The sequence below is a fragment of the Manihot esculenta genome, chromosome 13 (genome assembly GCF_001659605.2).
Source record: "Manihot esculenta cultivar AM560-2 chromosome 13, M.esculenta_v8, whole genome shotgun sequence".
Lineage (NCBI taxonomy): Eukaryota > Viridiplantae > Streptophyta > Magnoliopsida > Malpighiales > Euphorbiaceae > Manihot > Manihot esculenta.
In genome coordinates, this window is record NC_035173.2 from 33,215,596 (window position 1) to 33,230,215 (window position 14,620).

At 29.9% G+C, this 14,620-nt stretch overlaps 2 protein-coding genes across 2 annotated transcripts; both read left to right on the top strand.

Annotated features, from left to right (window-relative positions):
• The first annotated feature begins 4,562 nt into the window (after nucleotides 1-4,562).
• Nucleotides 4,563-7,359, top strand: LOC110630152 (heat shock factor protein HSF24). Its single transcript, XM_021777498.2, has 2 exons — nucleotides 4,563-5,288; nucleotides 6,535-7,359. The coding sequence occupies exons 1-2, from the start codon at nucleotides 5,085-5,087 to the stop codon at nucleotides 7,198-7,200; spliced, it is 870 nt and encodes a 289-aa protein (XP_021633190.1). The 5' UTR covers nucleotides 4,563-5,084; the 3' UTR covers nucleotides 7,201-7,359.
• A 2,564-nt stretch (nucleotides 7,360-9,923) lies between these two features.
• Nucleotides 9,924-13,717, top strand: LOC110629083 (red chlorophyll catabolite reductase, chloroplastic). The gene is made up of 2 exons (XM_021775949.2): nucleotides 9,924-10,329; nucleotides 12,923-13,717. Exons 1-2 carry the CDS (start codon nucleotides 9,979-9,981, stop codon nucleotides 13,526-13,528), a joined length of 957 nt encoding a protein of 318 aa, XP_021631641.1. The 5' UTR covers nucleotides 9,924-9,978; the 3' UTR covers nucleotides 13,529-13,717.
• Nucleotides 13,718-14,620: the final 903 nt, after the last annotated feature.

Below are 14,620 nucleotides of genomic sequence, written 5' to 3' on the forward strand. Positions count from 1 at the left end.
TTAAAATTAAAGCTCTTAATTAATTCTATTGGTTTTAATGTGGAAATTTTAAAGGATAGATATTTATTGAATAGCTTGTATAAAGATGAGTTCATAAGTCCTCACACAAATTCATGAATTTTAAAATTACTTGAAATTCTCAATTTTAGTTCTGTTTTTATAAATTTTACTTAAATTTATAAAAAAATGATCATTTAAAAAAATTACCAAATTTTAAATTTATAAATTCAAACTCATTACCAAAATTTGAATTTATAAATTCAAACTCCGCCGGCTTTAATGAATATTGAATATTCATTGAAATTATTACTCATAACAATTGAATATAAATTATTTATATTATTGATAATTTATTAAAAAATAAAAATTAATTATATATATTACTTATTACACTGTACGTTTCAAAGTTCTATAAATAAACAAATTTAGATAACAATAATTTAATTATTTTATAAACATTTAGAAAATAATTAATATAATTTAAAAAACGATCACTAATAATTGAAATTATTTTTAATTTTTTTACAAATGACATAATTGATTTGTATTTAAATATTATGAATTTTATAAATTGAGAGCAATATATTGTAATTTTAATGTTGATATTTGATGACCGTCTTAAAGAAAATTATAGATCGAAAATTTATCGGGCTATTGTTAAGCAAACCGATCAAATACTGTAAGTTCTAATCTAGATATATAGAGCAGACTGGATCAATTATAAGTATGGATTTAACAAGAGGTAATCCAGTCCAATAATATAATGTGAGGAAGAATAACTAGTCCAGTTACTTCGAAATTTTATCCGTATGCATACCGAAAAAACTAAATAGCCGTATGGGGTGTTGAGAGATTTGACATCTCCATACATACGATGATAAAAATAGGTGGCACTACAGTAAAAAAGCGATTAAACATTATTAATAGACAAAATGAAGACACTCAACATACATTTTATTTTTTTAATCTCACAATTTTAAATAATACATCATTAATTTTGTTTTAAAATTCATGAAAAAATAAACATTTCTCGTGATTTGTAATTAAATAATCATTATATTTGTTTATTTCATGTGGACAAATAGAACGAGTTAAACATGATAATTTTATATTTATATTTATACTAAAGGAAATTTTAAATTTATTTATTAAATTATTGTTCTTCAATAAATTAAATTTGAAACCAGAAAAATTATTATTTTCAAAATACAAAAATATTTAATAACGCATATAAAAATTACACTGCTTTATTTTTATTTATAATTTATCCATATTTGGCCAGCTGTTTTGACGATGTAAGTTTTAAAAATATCTAATTAATTAGGTGAAGTTTGAAATAATCAAATTAGGAATTTTTTAAAAAAAAAAAAAAACAAAAAGCTGCTGAGTCAAAATTTCCAAGAGCCAGAAAACAAAACATCATCATCATCTCATCTGTGCCATTGACAAAAGAGAATGTTGGAGGAGACAAATTTGGATTAGAAAGTCAAAATCATCGGTGATTAAGAGAAACTTTCAAACTTTTCTGCCTTTCCTTCCACGCTGCCACACAAATATTACCCACTTTTATAGAAAATTTGACATACTTCAACAGAAATTTAACAATTCTAAAATCTCTCAATAAATATTCATTTCATCGTGTAAATTAAATTTTTAATAACATTTCAAATTACTTATTCTAATATTTATTAATTAATAATTTATTTTTTAAAATTTCTTATTTAAACAAAAAAACAAAAAAATAAAAGATTGTGTGACAGGCACATGTGGCACTTAATAGACTGTGTGACAGGCACATGTAACACTTAATAAGATAGCGGTTATACATTACGAGGGAATAAAGAAAAAGAGAATAAACATAATCTTCTCTAACTAAATTTATACTCATATTTTAAAATTTTATTTTTTTAAATTTCAGAACATTGTTTTTTCATAAGAAAATAAAAGACGTTAAATTTTAACTTTGCAGCTTCTAAAGATTCAACTGAATGCTCATGCTTAATTGGAGTATGTAACGACTCAGAAATCGGACCGCTACCGGTGCTAGGATTCAGATCGACTTAAGGTCGCCGGAACCCGTAGCAAACCTACTGTGCACTCTGTGTACCTGTTAAATTCCATACATGTTCAAAAACACAAGTTAAAAACTCATTAGAGCTTGCATGATTTGAAGAATACGGTGAAAACAGCCAAAGGAGATTACAAACGTATCTTTGCACGAAAAGAGGGTGAAAATACACCCCATTTCCGGTCAAAGGAGCTTTTATAGGTGGCCAGCCGACTCCCCTTCGGCGGCCAAAGCTGCATGCGAAACCATGCAACGTTCGGCGGCCGAACTTCTCTTTCGGCGGCCGAACTTCTCTTTCGGCGGCCGAACCTGCAATTTTCCTCCTTGATCTTTTCCTTTTCAAAACTCAATTTTCTTGATTAAAAACATAAAAAACCTATAAAAATATTTTGAAAAACCTCTGTTTTACCCCTTTGAAAGACTCCGACATCCGGAAAGTTCAGAGTCCAACGGAGATTCCGCCGGAAAGTAGGAATTTCGGTGCCGGTGTCTAGCCGGGTATTACATAGTAGATAATAAATATATTTTATATCATATAAAATAGATAAAAAAAATATGATATGTAATTGTTTAATTTTTATATATTTAATAATAAAAAAATAATTAATAGTAGATAATAAAATTTTGAGATGGATAAATGTAATCCTAGATCCATGCATGTTGATATAGGGGAATATAAGCATGTGAAATTATGCAAAAAGAGGGAGACATAAATTCAAAAGAAAAATGGTAGTTGATGACTTAAGTTGAAGTTTGGTATATTTTATTTTCTTTTGTCTTATCCCATCACATGCTTCAATATCTAAATATAATTAGCTAATATGCAGTTATAGATATCTCACTCATAAAAAGAAGACTAAAATACCGTAACACTCTATATTTTATTAAAATCTATGTTCTTTAAAGTAGAGTGAGTGTTTATGAAAAGTCATCGTTAACGGATATAATCTAGTAGATCCTCACTATATCTATAAATACAAAATTTTCTATTCGCTAGTCTGTAATAATCGAATTTTCAGGAGATTTGATAATTAACTCTATTTTCCTACATTATATAAGCAAATATGAATAGAGATTGAGATACATATTATTACACAATAATTCTAAACTCAAAATAATTTATTACATTCGTTCGTTCTATCAGTTTACTGAGTTGAGTATCAGAATGACTGTCCATCGATACTAATCATTTCATCTCTTTTCTTTTATAGATTGAGTAATCGCAATTTAATTTTATTTTTAATTACATAATTAATATCAATAAAATATTGATGGTTTCTTTTTTTTTTTTTGAAATAGGGGTGGGGGAAAATATTGATGGTTTCTACCGCTAATAGAATGAAGAAATAATCAATGTCAAATTAGAATAAGTGATAGTTAAAATACACATCTTTATTTTGATTTAAATGAAGAAACGCATTAAAATATTAAAATAAACATTTTCTTTTCCACCTTAGATTTTATAGATTTGATATGTAAATATAAAATCAGGATCAAATGATGTGATCTGTTGATTAAAAAAATTATTTCAATTAAATAATTTTAAATATAAATAACTCGAATACAAATGTGAAAAATTTAATCATTAAATTGATAAAATTAAATATTCAAATAAATTATATGTTAATTATTTTTCATTTAGACTTAATAAAAATGTTACTATAATTTAATTTTAATTAATTAATATACCTTGTATGCTTTAGTTCAATAATTGATAGTTATCATTGCTTAGCAATTCCACTCATTGTCCATTTGAAGTGAGTACATATTCTTCTTCACAACGCTCACGAATCAATTAATCATTATATGAGAGCTTTATTCATTTATTTTATTCTATTTAAGTAATTATTAGGAAAAGCTCACCAAAATTTAATTCAATTGATTTTTTTTTATCTCACTTCTCCTCTCATTTAAATTGATTGGTTATTTTAATTTAATCTCTAATTTTTTTTATTATAATTATCATAATCTTAAAACGAAGATAGTGGACACCTAAATTATCCTAATTGGTTAAGAAAAAGGTTAAGTTAGGTGGAATAGAAGAATATGTCAGTACTCATAGAAACTACTTTTAAAAGGCCTTTTTCTCCTTTACCCCGTTAGATTTAGAGAATTATATCATAAATCGGAAATAGGATTTCAATTGGCTCGCTCAATATATTTTAATAATAAAATAGAATTGCTTTAGAGTTTTCTTTTTTAGAAAACAGTGGGAAAAAAAAAAAAAGAATGAAAGAAAGAAAGAAGAAGAAGCACGCATATGATGTGCATTCTTTAGAAATGTATTAGAAGCTTCCTTCTCCAAGAAACGCCATTATCTCTCACATCATTTTCCTCAAGAAAATAGAAAGGGTGTTGCCCAATTGCTTTGAAGAGGACTAAAGTTAAAAATCTTTTTTACTTGTTTGATATAAACTTGTCTTCGTGTTAATTTAAATGTAATTATTTAATTAAATGATTTGGGTATATAAGGCTGGAGCTCTCTTTAATTTATCATTTCTTTAGGGTTATTTAATTTTTGAATGGTTGTTTCTCAAAATTTCTAGAACCCACCTCACATAGTTTCTCTCACTTTCTCTTCATCTTCTTTCTTTATAAAGTCCCGTACACGGAACCACGAGAAAAAATAATATTTCCCTCTGGGGATTCTGAGAGAAGTTATGGTCTTGGGCTTGTGGGTTTTTACTCAAACTATTGAATTCATCTCTGAAGCTTACATCCATGGAAGCAGATAGACAGAAGCTTTGTAACAATCTTGATGGTTCTAATTTTTTTCTTTCTGGGTTCTATTGCTGGGGCTGGGAATTCTTAACTGCTCTCCTGCTTTTTAGTTCCTCCATCTAAATCTAATTCAATCTCCAATAAGTAATACAATAAAGGGATCTTTTCTTTCTTCCCTGTTTGGTTAATTTTCTTAGATACATAGATTTCTTTTCTTTTCTTTTCTTTTCTTTTCTCTTTAATCCCCTTCTGTTTGTTTCTATTGGGTGGTTGGTGAGCGGTAAATCGGGAAGAAATGGCGCAGCGGTCAGTTCCGGCGCCGTTTTTGACGAAAACGTATCAGTTGGTGGATGATCCGAGCACGGACGATGTGATTTCCTGGAATGAAACAGGAACAACTTTTGTGGTCTGGAAAACTGCAGATTTTGCCAGAGATTTGCTTCCTAATTACTTCAAGCACAACAACTTCTCTAGCTTTGTTCGCCAACTCAATACCTACGTGAGTATCAATCTCTCTTTTGCTTACCATTTCTATGAATTTTTCTTGCCTCTATCTGTTCATTTGAGCTTAAAGCAATAATCTCTTGTTTGTATGTCTGTGTCTTAGACTCTTATGTAGCTATGTTCTTGTTTCTGCTGAGTTGACCCTTTTAAAGATTTATGTTCTTTTGAAACTTCCACGATTATATTTATTAATCCTTAATCTGCTTATTGGGTTCTGATTAGTTTTTAACCGTGGAAACGTTGTCTAAGCATTCCCTGATTTTCCCAGCAACCAAACAATCCACTCAAAATGATTCAATTTTGGTTAATAGTTGATATCTGGATGAGAAAGTATGAACAAGGGATGATACGAGGAGTGATTGTGAAGTCAATTTTAGGGAGAATTATTATGATGGCCTGAAATTTAGGAAATTTACTAATTTCTCTGCATTTTAAAATCACTATTTTTCATTTTTCTGTCTAATAAATAGTACTTTAGATATTTAAAATTACAGAAATGAAGTAATATTTATAGTTAAATTATAAAAATTATAACGATTTATTTTATAAAAAAAAGAAAGGAATTTGATTTTTATAAAACTAAAGATTTTAAAATAAAGACAATTTAACGTGATAATAATTCTTCCTTAATTTTATCCCGATATATTAGGTGAGGGATAGGGTGGTCTTTCAGTCATTTTCTTGTCTGGGAATGTACGTTGTGAAATATACGTGTATGCATGTAAGTGGATACAGCTTTGCATGTGGGTCCTATGAATCATTCAGGGAGTTTCCTCATTATATTAAAAAGATCAAGATTCATAGAGCTTCCTTCATGTGATTTTTTTATTTTATTTTATAACAAAATTGTAGAATACATTGTATATACACTTGGTTTTATTTAATTTTTGCAATAAATGCCAAAAGGTCAATATAAAAATAGTATAAAATAGGAAAAATTAATAAATTTGAATTTTTAAACTCCTAAAGTTATCTAGTTCAGGCCCTCTCTCAATTTTTAATAGGAAAAAAAAGAAAAAGAAAAATCAGAGACTTGCAAATTTCAATTGCGTGCGTAGATGAGAAACTCTCGTTTAGTCCAATTGCGTGTCCTAAACACTGATCTCTTGTAGGCTGCGGCCATTTTTTTTCCATTTTGAATCCTAATCCAAGCACCCGCGTGTGCCACGTGTCTTCAATTCCCCTTAAAGGATTCCAATTTTACTGCCAACTGACCTCCAATTTTTACTGTTTTACTGCAGGGCTTTCGAAAGATCGTGCCTGACAAATGGGAATTCGCCAACGAGAATTTTCGTCGAGGACACAAGGAGCTCCTCTCCGAAATACGACGCCGGAAAACTGTAAATCCTACGGCAACTCAGACTCCGGTCGCCTGTAAGTCCGGAGCAGGAGGAGGATTAACTACCTCCCTATCCAATTCCGGTGAAGATTTGGGTTCCACTTCTACGTCCTCTCAGGATTCGAAGAATCCGGGATCAGTGGAGACGGCAGCGACCATGACAACGCAATTTGCCGACTTATCGGGTGAGAACAAGAAGTTGAAGAAGGACAACGAGATGCTGAGCTCGGAGCTGGCGCAAGCTAAGAAACAGTGCGACGAGTTGATTGCTTTCTTAACCGAGTATGTGAAAGTGGGACCCGATCAAATCAATCGCATCATGCGGCAAGGAAGCTGCTGTGGGTCCACCCTTGATGGATTGGTGAGTGGAATCACCGCCGGGACTGATGATCACAATGATGATGACGACGACGACAAAAATGGTAGGAACGACGACGGTGAAGATGCTGGTGGAAGCGGCGAGAGTTTTAAACTATTTGGGGTTTTGGTGAAGGGGAACACGAAAAAGCGGGGTCGCGCTGAGAATCTTGGATTTTCTCGGCCCCACGCAAAGGAAATCAAGATCTAAAACTGAAAAACGAGAGGGCGTGCATGGTAAGGTCCATGCACCCGTCTGCATCTGATATGAAAGTAGAGAGAATCAGAAAGTCTTTGTAACCGTGTCGGTATCTCATGTGTAATTCAATAATTGCGTAGGATGTAGTAAAAGTAGATCTTTTTATGTGTACGTCTGTAGTGAATGTTCTTGTTTCTTATTTCAATAAAATCAATGGCTTAACATATCTTGACAAAAAAAAAAGGCTTAACATATGATTTTTTTTGTTCAATTATGGAGAAATTCTTAAATTTATTTAGTTTAATGTGAATTTAAAATATATGAATGTAAATTTTATTTGATTTTTTTATAAAGAGATTTATATTTATATTTATATATTTTGATTTTACTTAGATTAAATTTAAATAATTATTTTTTTAATTATATTATTTTATAAATTTGTCTATTTTAATTTTTTATATATATTAAAAATATTTTTTTATTAATTTATTAAATTATATTCATATTGAAATATTAAATTTTATTAAATATTAAAAAATATTTTTAAAAATAAAATTAAATAAAATTATAATAATTAATTTATATATTATTATAGTTTAAAAAAATAAATAATAATTTTGAAATAAAAAAAAATATGAATAAAAATTATGTTAGTGAGATATATTATTCTAACATATCAGTTTTATAATTTTTAATAATTTAGTTTCTTTTAGAGAAAGCTATTAGTAGATATTATACAATGTAATTATCTTATCCTATAAAATTGTTTATAATTCTAAATGGTACGATAAATTAGATAAATGAATCTTAAAAAATATAAATAACTAGCAGATGTTTTAAAAAAAAATTCTTATTTTTATACAGATTTTATTTTACATCGATAATGAATAAGGCTAAAATGTATGTCTACTTCTGAAATTATGTTGATGTCAGGTGCAAAGAATTTAGAGCTATGGGTTGGGTTTGACGTGGGTTCATGTTTGAACGAGTATTTTGGTTTCTTTTGTTTCACAGTAGAGTTGGCGAGAATATGCGCCATCATGGTGACCCTTCCCTTAGTAATGGTATCTGTCAGCATTTGACATGGTACACTATATTTATATAAACATATTTGTCAAAAGTTAAATCTTCATTAATAAAAGGCATTAAAAAGCCTAATACAAAATGTGGCTTGTAAACAATAATTTTTGGGCCTAAAAAAATGTAAGCAACAATATAAGAATCCAAAAACAACCAAAGCTTAACATCTAGAGAGAGACTCAATTCAAGGACAAAAAACCCTAATTTATTGAGAAGCGTTTTTTAAAAAATTACTGTTACTATCTGATGACAAGAAGTACTGATGCAGTAAATTGAAAAAGAAAAAAAAAAAAAAAAGCATATAACCATTAACCTCCTCACATGCATAGATCATAAATGCCAATCATAAACATTAAAATCAAATCTTTATCTGAATAGAGAAAAGAGACGTCGAGAGAGCTTACAGGCAAACTTCGTGCCTTTAGAATCTCCCACTTGCAATAAAGGAGAAATCGATATTGCAATTCCAAAAATCTTAACATCAAGAAAAATGATAAAATCTTCCATAATTGAAAAAGATAATCACCAATTAAAAAATACAGCCAGAAAAAGGAAGAAAAAGATTGCGAGAAAAAGAACTTCCCAACATCAACAGGCTTTATTTCTCATCCATACAGCCAGAGTCGATCTAAGTAAAAATATCCAAGAATAATTTGCACGCAAATACAATCACAAACAAACAAAAAAATAAAACAAAAAAAGTAGATCCAAGAAAAATCTCACTCTAAGCACTAATCTAGGGAACAAAAAGTAAAGTTTTATTTATCTACAAGCTCCACCAGAGATGAAAGGGACTAAATCCACCTTTGGGCAGAAGAAGGAAAGGGTCGTCTCTACCTAAAAGGTACTAGCCACACACAAACTGCATTTTAAGTGAACGAAGAAAAATAAAAAATAGAGATTGAGAGATTTTCTCTAGACAAAATTAGAGAATGAGTATTTTTATTATAGTATTAGTTTTATTATATGCGTTTGTTAATATAATTAACTTGTCATTTAGACAATCTGTATTGATAACTTTAGAGTTATTATTACTATGTATATAGATATTTATTTTATCTTAAGATAAAAAAAAAATTGAGAGAGAATGAGTTCTGTCATATTACTTTTAAGAATTTAATTTTTGATAATTTTAAAATTCATAATTCTTTTTATTGTTTATTTGATAAAATTTTATTGTAGAGATGAAAATAAATCTTCGTTCATAATTATAGAATATGGATTGCAACCGGTAATCATAACTCTTAATAAATATGTTTCTCTAAATTCTATTTATAACTCTCGGTTTTATTTATAACTCTCGATTTCTAGTTTGATGAGTCTTCTACCTTAGTAATTTAATTTGTGGATTCTAAGTTCAGAGTGGATTAAGTTAGGAATGGATTTTGTTTTGGACCACTTAGTTTTGTTTATTTAAGTTTAGTTTCTTATAGGTCTAAAACATAAACAATAGTGTTGAGTGTAAACTAATACATAACTAAGATTATTGAAAAAATTGCAATATTTAAACTCGATTAAGTTACTATTAAAAGTGTAGGTTCATAAATTATTATTTTTAGCGTTTATCTATAAATTATATAAAATTTGATTGCTTAATTTCGCTTTTGAAACGGTGCGTTGAGATACATTCAGACCAAAGACAAAAGTCAGAGCAAGCAGCCATGTAAATATCAGCAAGCCAGAGTGAAGTTGTCGTGTGGCACCAAATTAATGGCCATCAGTTTCTGTCACGTTCTACGTCTTCCTTCTCCTCCTAAATCTTCTCTCTTTTCACCTCCATTAAAATCATCGAGAATCAAACTCTCTGCTGCTTCCGCTCCCTCACCGCCGCCATCATCCCAGATGGACCTCCACAACCAGGGACGTGCGAAATTCCTCGAGTTCCCTTTCGTCTCCGCCCCCCACAGGGCTCTGATGGTTAATCTCTTGTCGAAGGTAGAGGATCGTCTTGGTTCGCAGCTCCTCCCTTGTACTCTTCCACTTGACGTACAACACTGCCAGAATGAAAGTGGAACCTCCCAAGCCTCGCTTCACATTAGATCCGGTCTCCAATCTTCCCCTGTAAGTGATTTTTTTCTCCTTCCATGCTTATATATATACATATATATATATATATATATATATATATATATATATATATATATGTAGAGAGAGAGAGAGAGAGAGAGAGTAAAGCGCTTGAAATTTTGAATTGGTTGCTGTTTTTTTTTTTTTTTTTAATTATTAGTTAGTATTACTGATGTCACCCTGATTAATTTAATTTAAACCAGTTCTTGTAGATGTGGACAGTCCTTAGCAGTGACTTTCTTTTTTTAATTAGCACTCATGTGGTCTCACATAATTTTAATTTAACTGTAATCTTTACTCTGGGTTTTTTATGTGTGTGTGTTGGGGGGTGGGGTGAAAGCTTCTTTTGAATTCTCTGGATTAGCAAGCATTTAGAGGACTTGGCTTTTTTTTGCAATGGACATTTCTTTTACTGTAGTTTTGAGTTAAGAAATTCAAATTCTTGGTGTAGAGTTTAGGAACCTTTATGGAGTAGTTCAAGCTCTAAAAATGCAAATTGATCTTCCAAGGCTTTCAATCTGATAAAGTAATGAAGTATGACTTGGGAGAATTTTTAAACTGCAGAAATATAAAAAAATGAGCACTATTTTACAGAGCTAAGCAAGCTAGTATGAATAGAATATTGAAGTTTAAAGGCAGTGTATCAAACTGAATCTAGACATATATATTAACGACCATTTAGCACATGGTGATCACTTGTTAATTGTCTGTAATGGTAGAACCACAGGCCATAGTGATGACTGATGAGTGCAGATTCTTATTAAATATCAGTCCATTAAAAAAATGGTTGAGTCACCACGTTGCTAACCATGTGTATATGAACATATGTGTTCATATGTGACCTCTACTTATGGGTCTGAATAGATAGCATGCGAAGGCCTGTTTGAGCAGATTCTATAAGAATGAGCGAGTTGTATGAAGACTTGTTATTGAATCTATACACGTAAAGGGCATCTTGAGTGCACAAGGCTCCTCATAACCTTCCCTTTGATTTCTTTGCAGAAGGGCTGTTTCTAGCACTTGATCATGTGACTTTTTGATGAAAAAAGCTGCAACCTTAACATTGCACCGAGTAATTCAATTTTTGGTTAATGGAACTAAGTTTTATATCCATAACTATTCTTTCTTTCCTTAGATTTCTTTTCTCACTCCAAATGTTGAGTTTATGCATATGAACCTGTTTTCTACAAAACTGGGGACTAGCTTGTGTATATGGTAGAGGTGGATCTGACAGTAAGGCTAGTTCTAGCAATTTTTTTTTTTTAAAAATTTAATCTCAAACTCTAATGTCGCTGGTGAGTATCCTTTGACTCCTTGACTGTGAAATATTTGCAAAAGTGACTATGAAATATTGCAAAAATAATAAGTGAGGTATAAGCAATCATTTCGACATTCAAGTTAGTGATCTGTCGAAATAGGCGAGTTAAAAGAGAATAATTAAATGCTTTGAGTGCTTAGAATTACGTACCTTGAATGTAGATTTCTGGTCGTCTATAGGGAATTTGAGTTTATTGACCAGTAGATTGTGGATCGCATGTTTATAGGGATTTCTCATATTTTGTTCCAACTATTGACAATGGTCAAGTGATAATAGTTAGGTCAGCCTATGATGGGAAAACCTTATCAGGTTCAAGTCACAAGTGTCCAAAGGTTATTGGTCTAGTCTCGTGTAACAACCACATTACCTGGTCTGCAGGTGATGGTCGAGTGATAGCCATCTCATCACTAAGAGCCAATCAGGTTTAGTCAAAAGGTTTTCACAAGACGGGTGAGGCACGAGTCATATCAAACACGGGAGGAAAATTTATAATAATCATATTCAAAAGCTATGCTCTATAATCTCATGCATGACTTATGAGTTGTAGACTTACCTACGATGATTCATGTCTATTATAGCTTTAACATGTTTTCAGCAACTAGAGCTGCCATATTTCTTAGCTGATTGGAGCTGAACGCTTGTTTAAAATTATCAAAAAACTGTTAGCTTTACCAATACCAAGCATTTGATGTCCAGGCATGAGAGCCTTGGGAGATAATTTGGAAGAGTTGACTTGTGGTTTTGTCATTTATTGGAAAGATATTGGCAGACAATGTTAGAAAAGTATATATGCTTTAGGGATTTGTTTTAGGTTCTGAGTCTTCTTCCTTTTGCATTGTTCATTTCTGACCTTTTAGCTGCTCAGTTAGGTTTGTGGGATGGACACAGTTGATGGTGGGTCTCAGTTATATTCTTTATCAGTTGATGATTCATAAATCGAAGCTTTCGCTAACTTGAGCAAGTAACTGCTGGATTTAGACTTTATCATTCTTCATATGAATATATTGTTCAATGTGAATCTAAATGTTATTCACTCAACCAATTTTGAGGTTGAGCTTTCTTATGCTGTCTGTACTTTCCTTTGTCTTGACATAGTAAATTCCGTATTTTGGGATTGGGCTTGAATTGATTTAGCATGCATGTAGATTACTGTCTTGCTAGCCTGAACTTGGTTCAAAACCATTAACATGCATGTTGATTTAGCATGCATATATAGAATCTTGAAAACTTGTCTAATACACTTTATTCTATGAATATGATATTGGCCAGGTTGATTTCATATTGGGAAGTTGGCTACATTGCAAACTACCAACTGGTGCAGCATTGAACATAACAAGCCTAATAGCTTATTTAAACCTTTCAACTGATGCACCAAACTTCGTAGCCGAGCTTATCCAGAGCAGTCCAACATCTCTGATCTTACTTCTCGATTTGCCTCCTAGAAAGGACCTCGTTCTTTATCCAGACTATCTCCAGACTTTCTATGAAGACTCCCAGTTGGACACCCACAGGCAAATGCTTCAGAAACTCCCAGAAGTTCAACCTTATGTCAGTTCATCTCTTTATCTTCGCAGCCTTTTCTCGCCGACAAGGATAATGATTCGCATAGAAACTGAAGAAGGCCGCATGGAGGAGATATTGAAAGATCATATAGAGCCAGTTGCAGTGGAAGTGCTTGGTTTCTGGTTGGATCATTGTGCTTGTGGAGGAGGGAGAGAGGTGAAGGAGGAGGAAAAGGCTTATTTGAAGAAGAGGGATGAGCTTGTTAAGAAGAAAAGCATCGAGATTGATTTGGGATCCAACTTGCCAAAGTTGTTTGGGCCAGAACTAGCAGAAAGAGTAATGGGAGCTATAAATGATGTTTATAATTTGTGAGCCTAATCCTCCAAAAATATAATTTTATTATTTTAATTATGATAAATAAGAAGAATTATCTTCTTATTATATATTTTAATTAATATTTTAACTATAATTATAATAAGGTTAATAAAATAATTGTGGAAAAATCAAAGAATTCTGTACTCACAAATTTTTAATGAGTAAAAGAAAATGATTGATATGTAAGTGTCGTTTTATCTCTTTAGAATTATAATCATTTTAAATATTTTTCACTATATTTATACCAACAATATTATATATATAATTAATTTTTATTATTAAATATAAACTTTTTAATTCTTTGAAATAGAGTTAAAATTTTTTTACACTTTTTATTTGTTTATTATGAAATTAAGTAATAAATACATATTCAAATATTAGCTAAATTGTAGCAATTTTCTTTAAATATTACTATAAATATATTATTAATTTTTATTTTGTTAAGTATTATTATTTATTATTTTAATATTATAAGTGTTATTAGCTACCATTATAAAAAATAATTTAAACATTTTATCTAGTTTAATATTGATATTTAAATAAAATAAATAAAAATAAAAATAAATTAATTTAGTGCCCTACAGTTTTTTTATTTATATGCTTTATTAAATGTTAACTTATGATTAAAAAGTTTCTATAATAATAATAATAATAATAATAATAATAATAATAATAATTCTATATATTATGACTCGAATTTATTTCTACTCGATTGTTGCTGATATGATTAATCGTGACAGTAGAATATTATATATATATATAAATTGAAAAAGTAAAATTTGAGATCTCTGACCGTGGAATATAATATAAATTTTAAAAAATAAAATTATAAAGTATAATTATGAAATGTTAATAAAATGTATATACTTTATTTATCTTCAATATTTTTGTGTAAATAACTTTGTTATTATCGTTACTATGTCTTTTATTTTTTATTCAAAACAAATGAGAAAAATATTTATTTGAAAAAATCATTTTATTTACTTTAAACTTAATTTTTATAATATTTTAATTATTGAATATAAAGGAATAATATAATTGATAAAATATAATATTATTGAATTTAATATAAAGATAACAATATTTGTT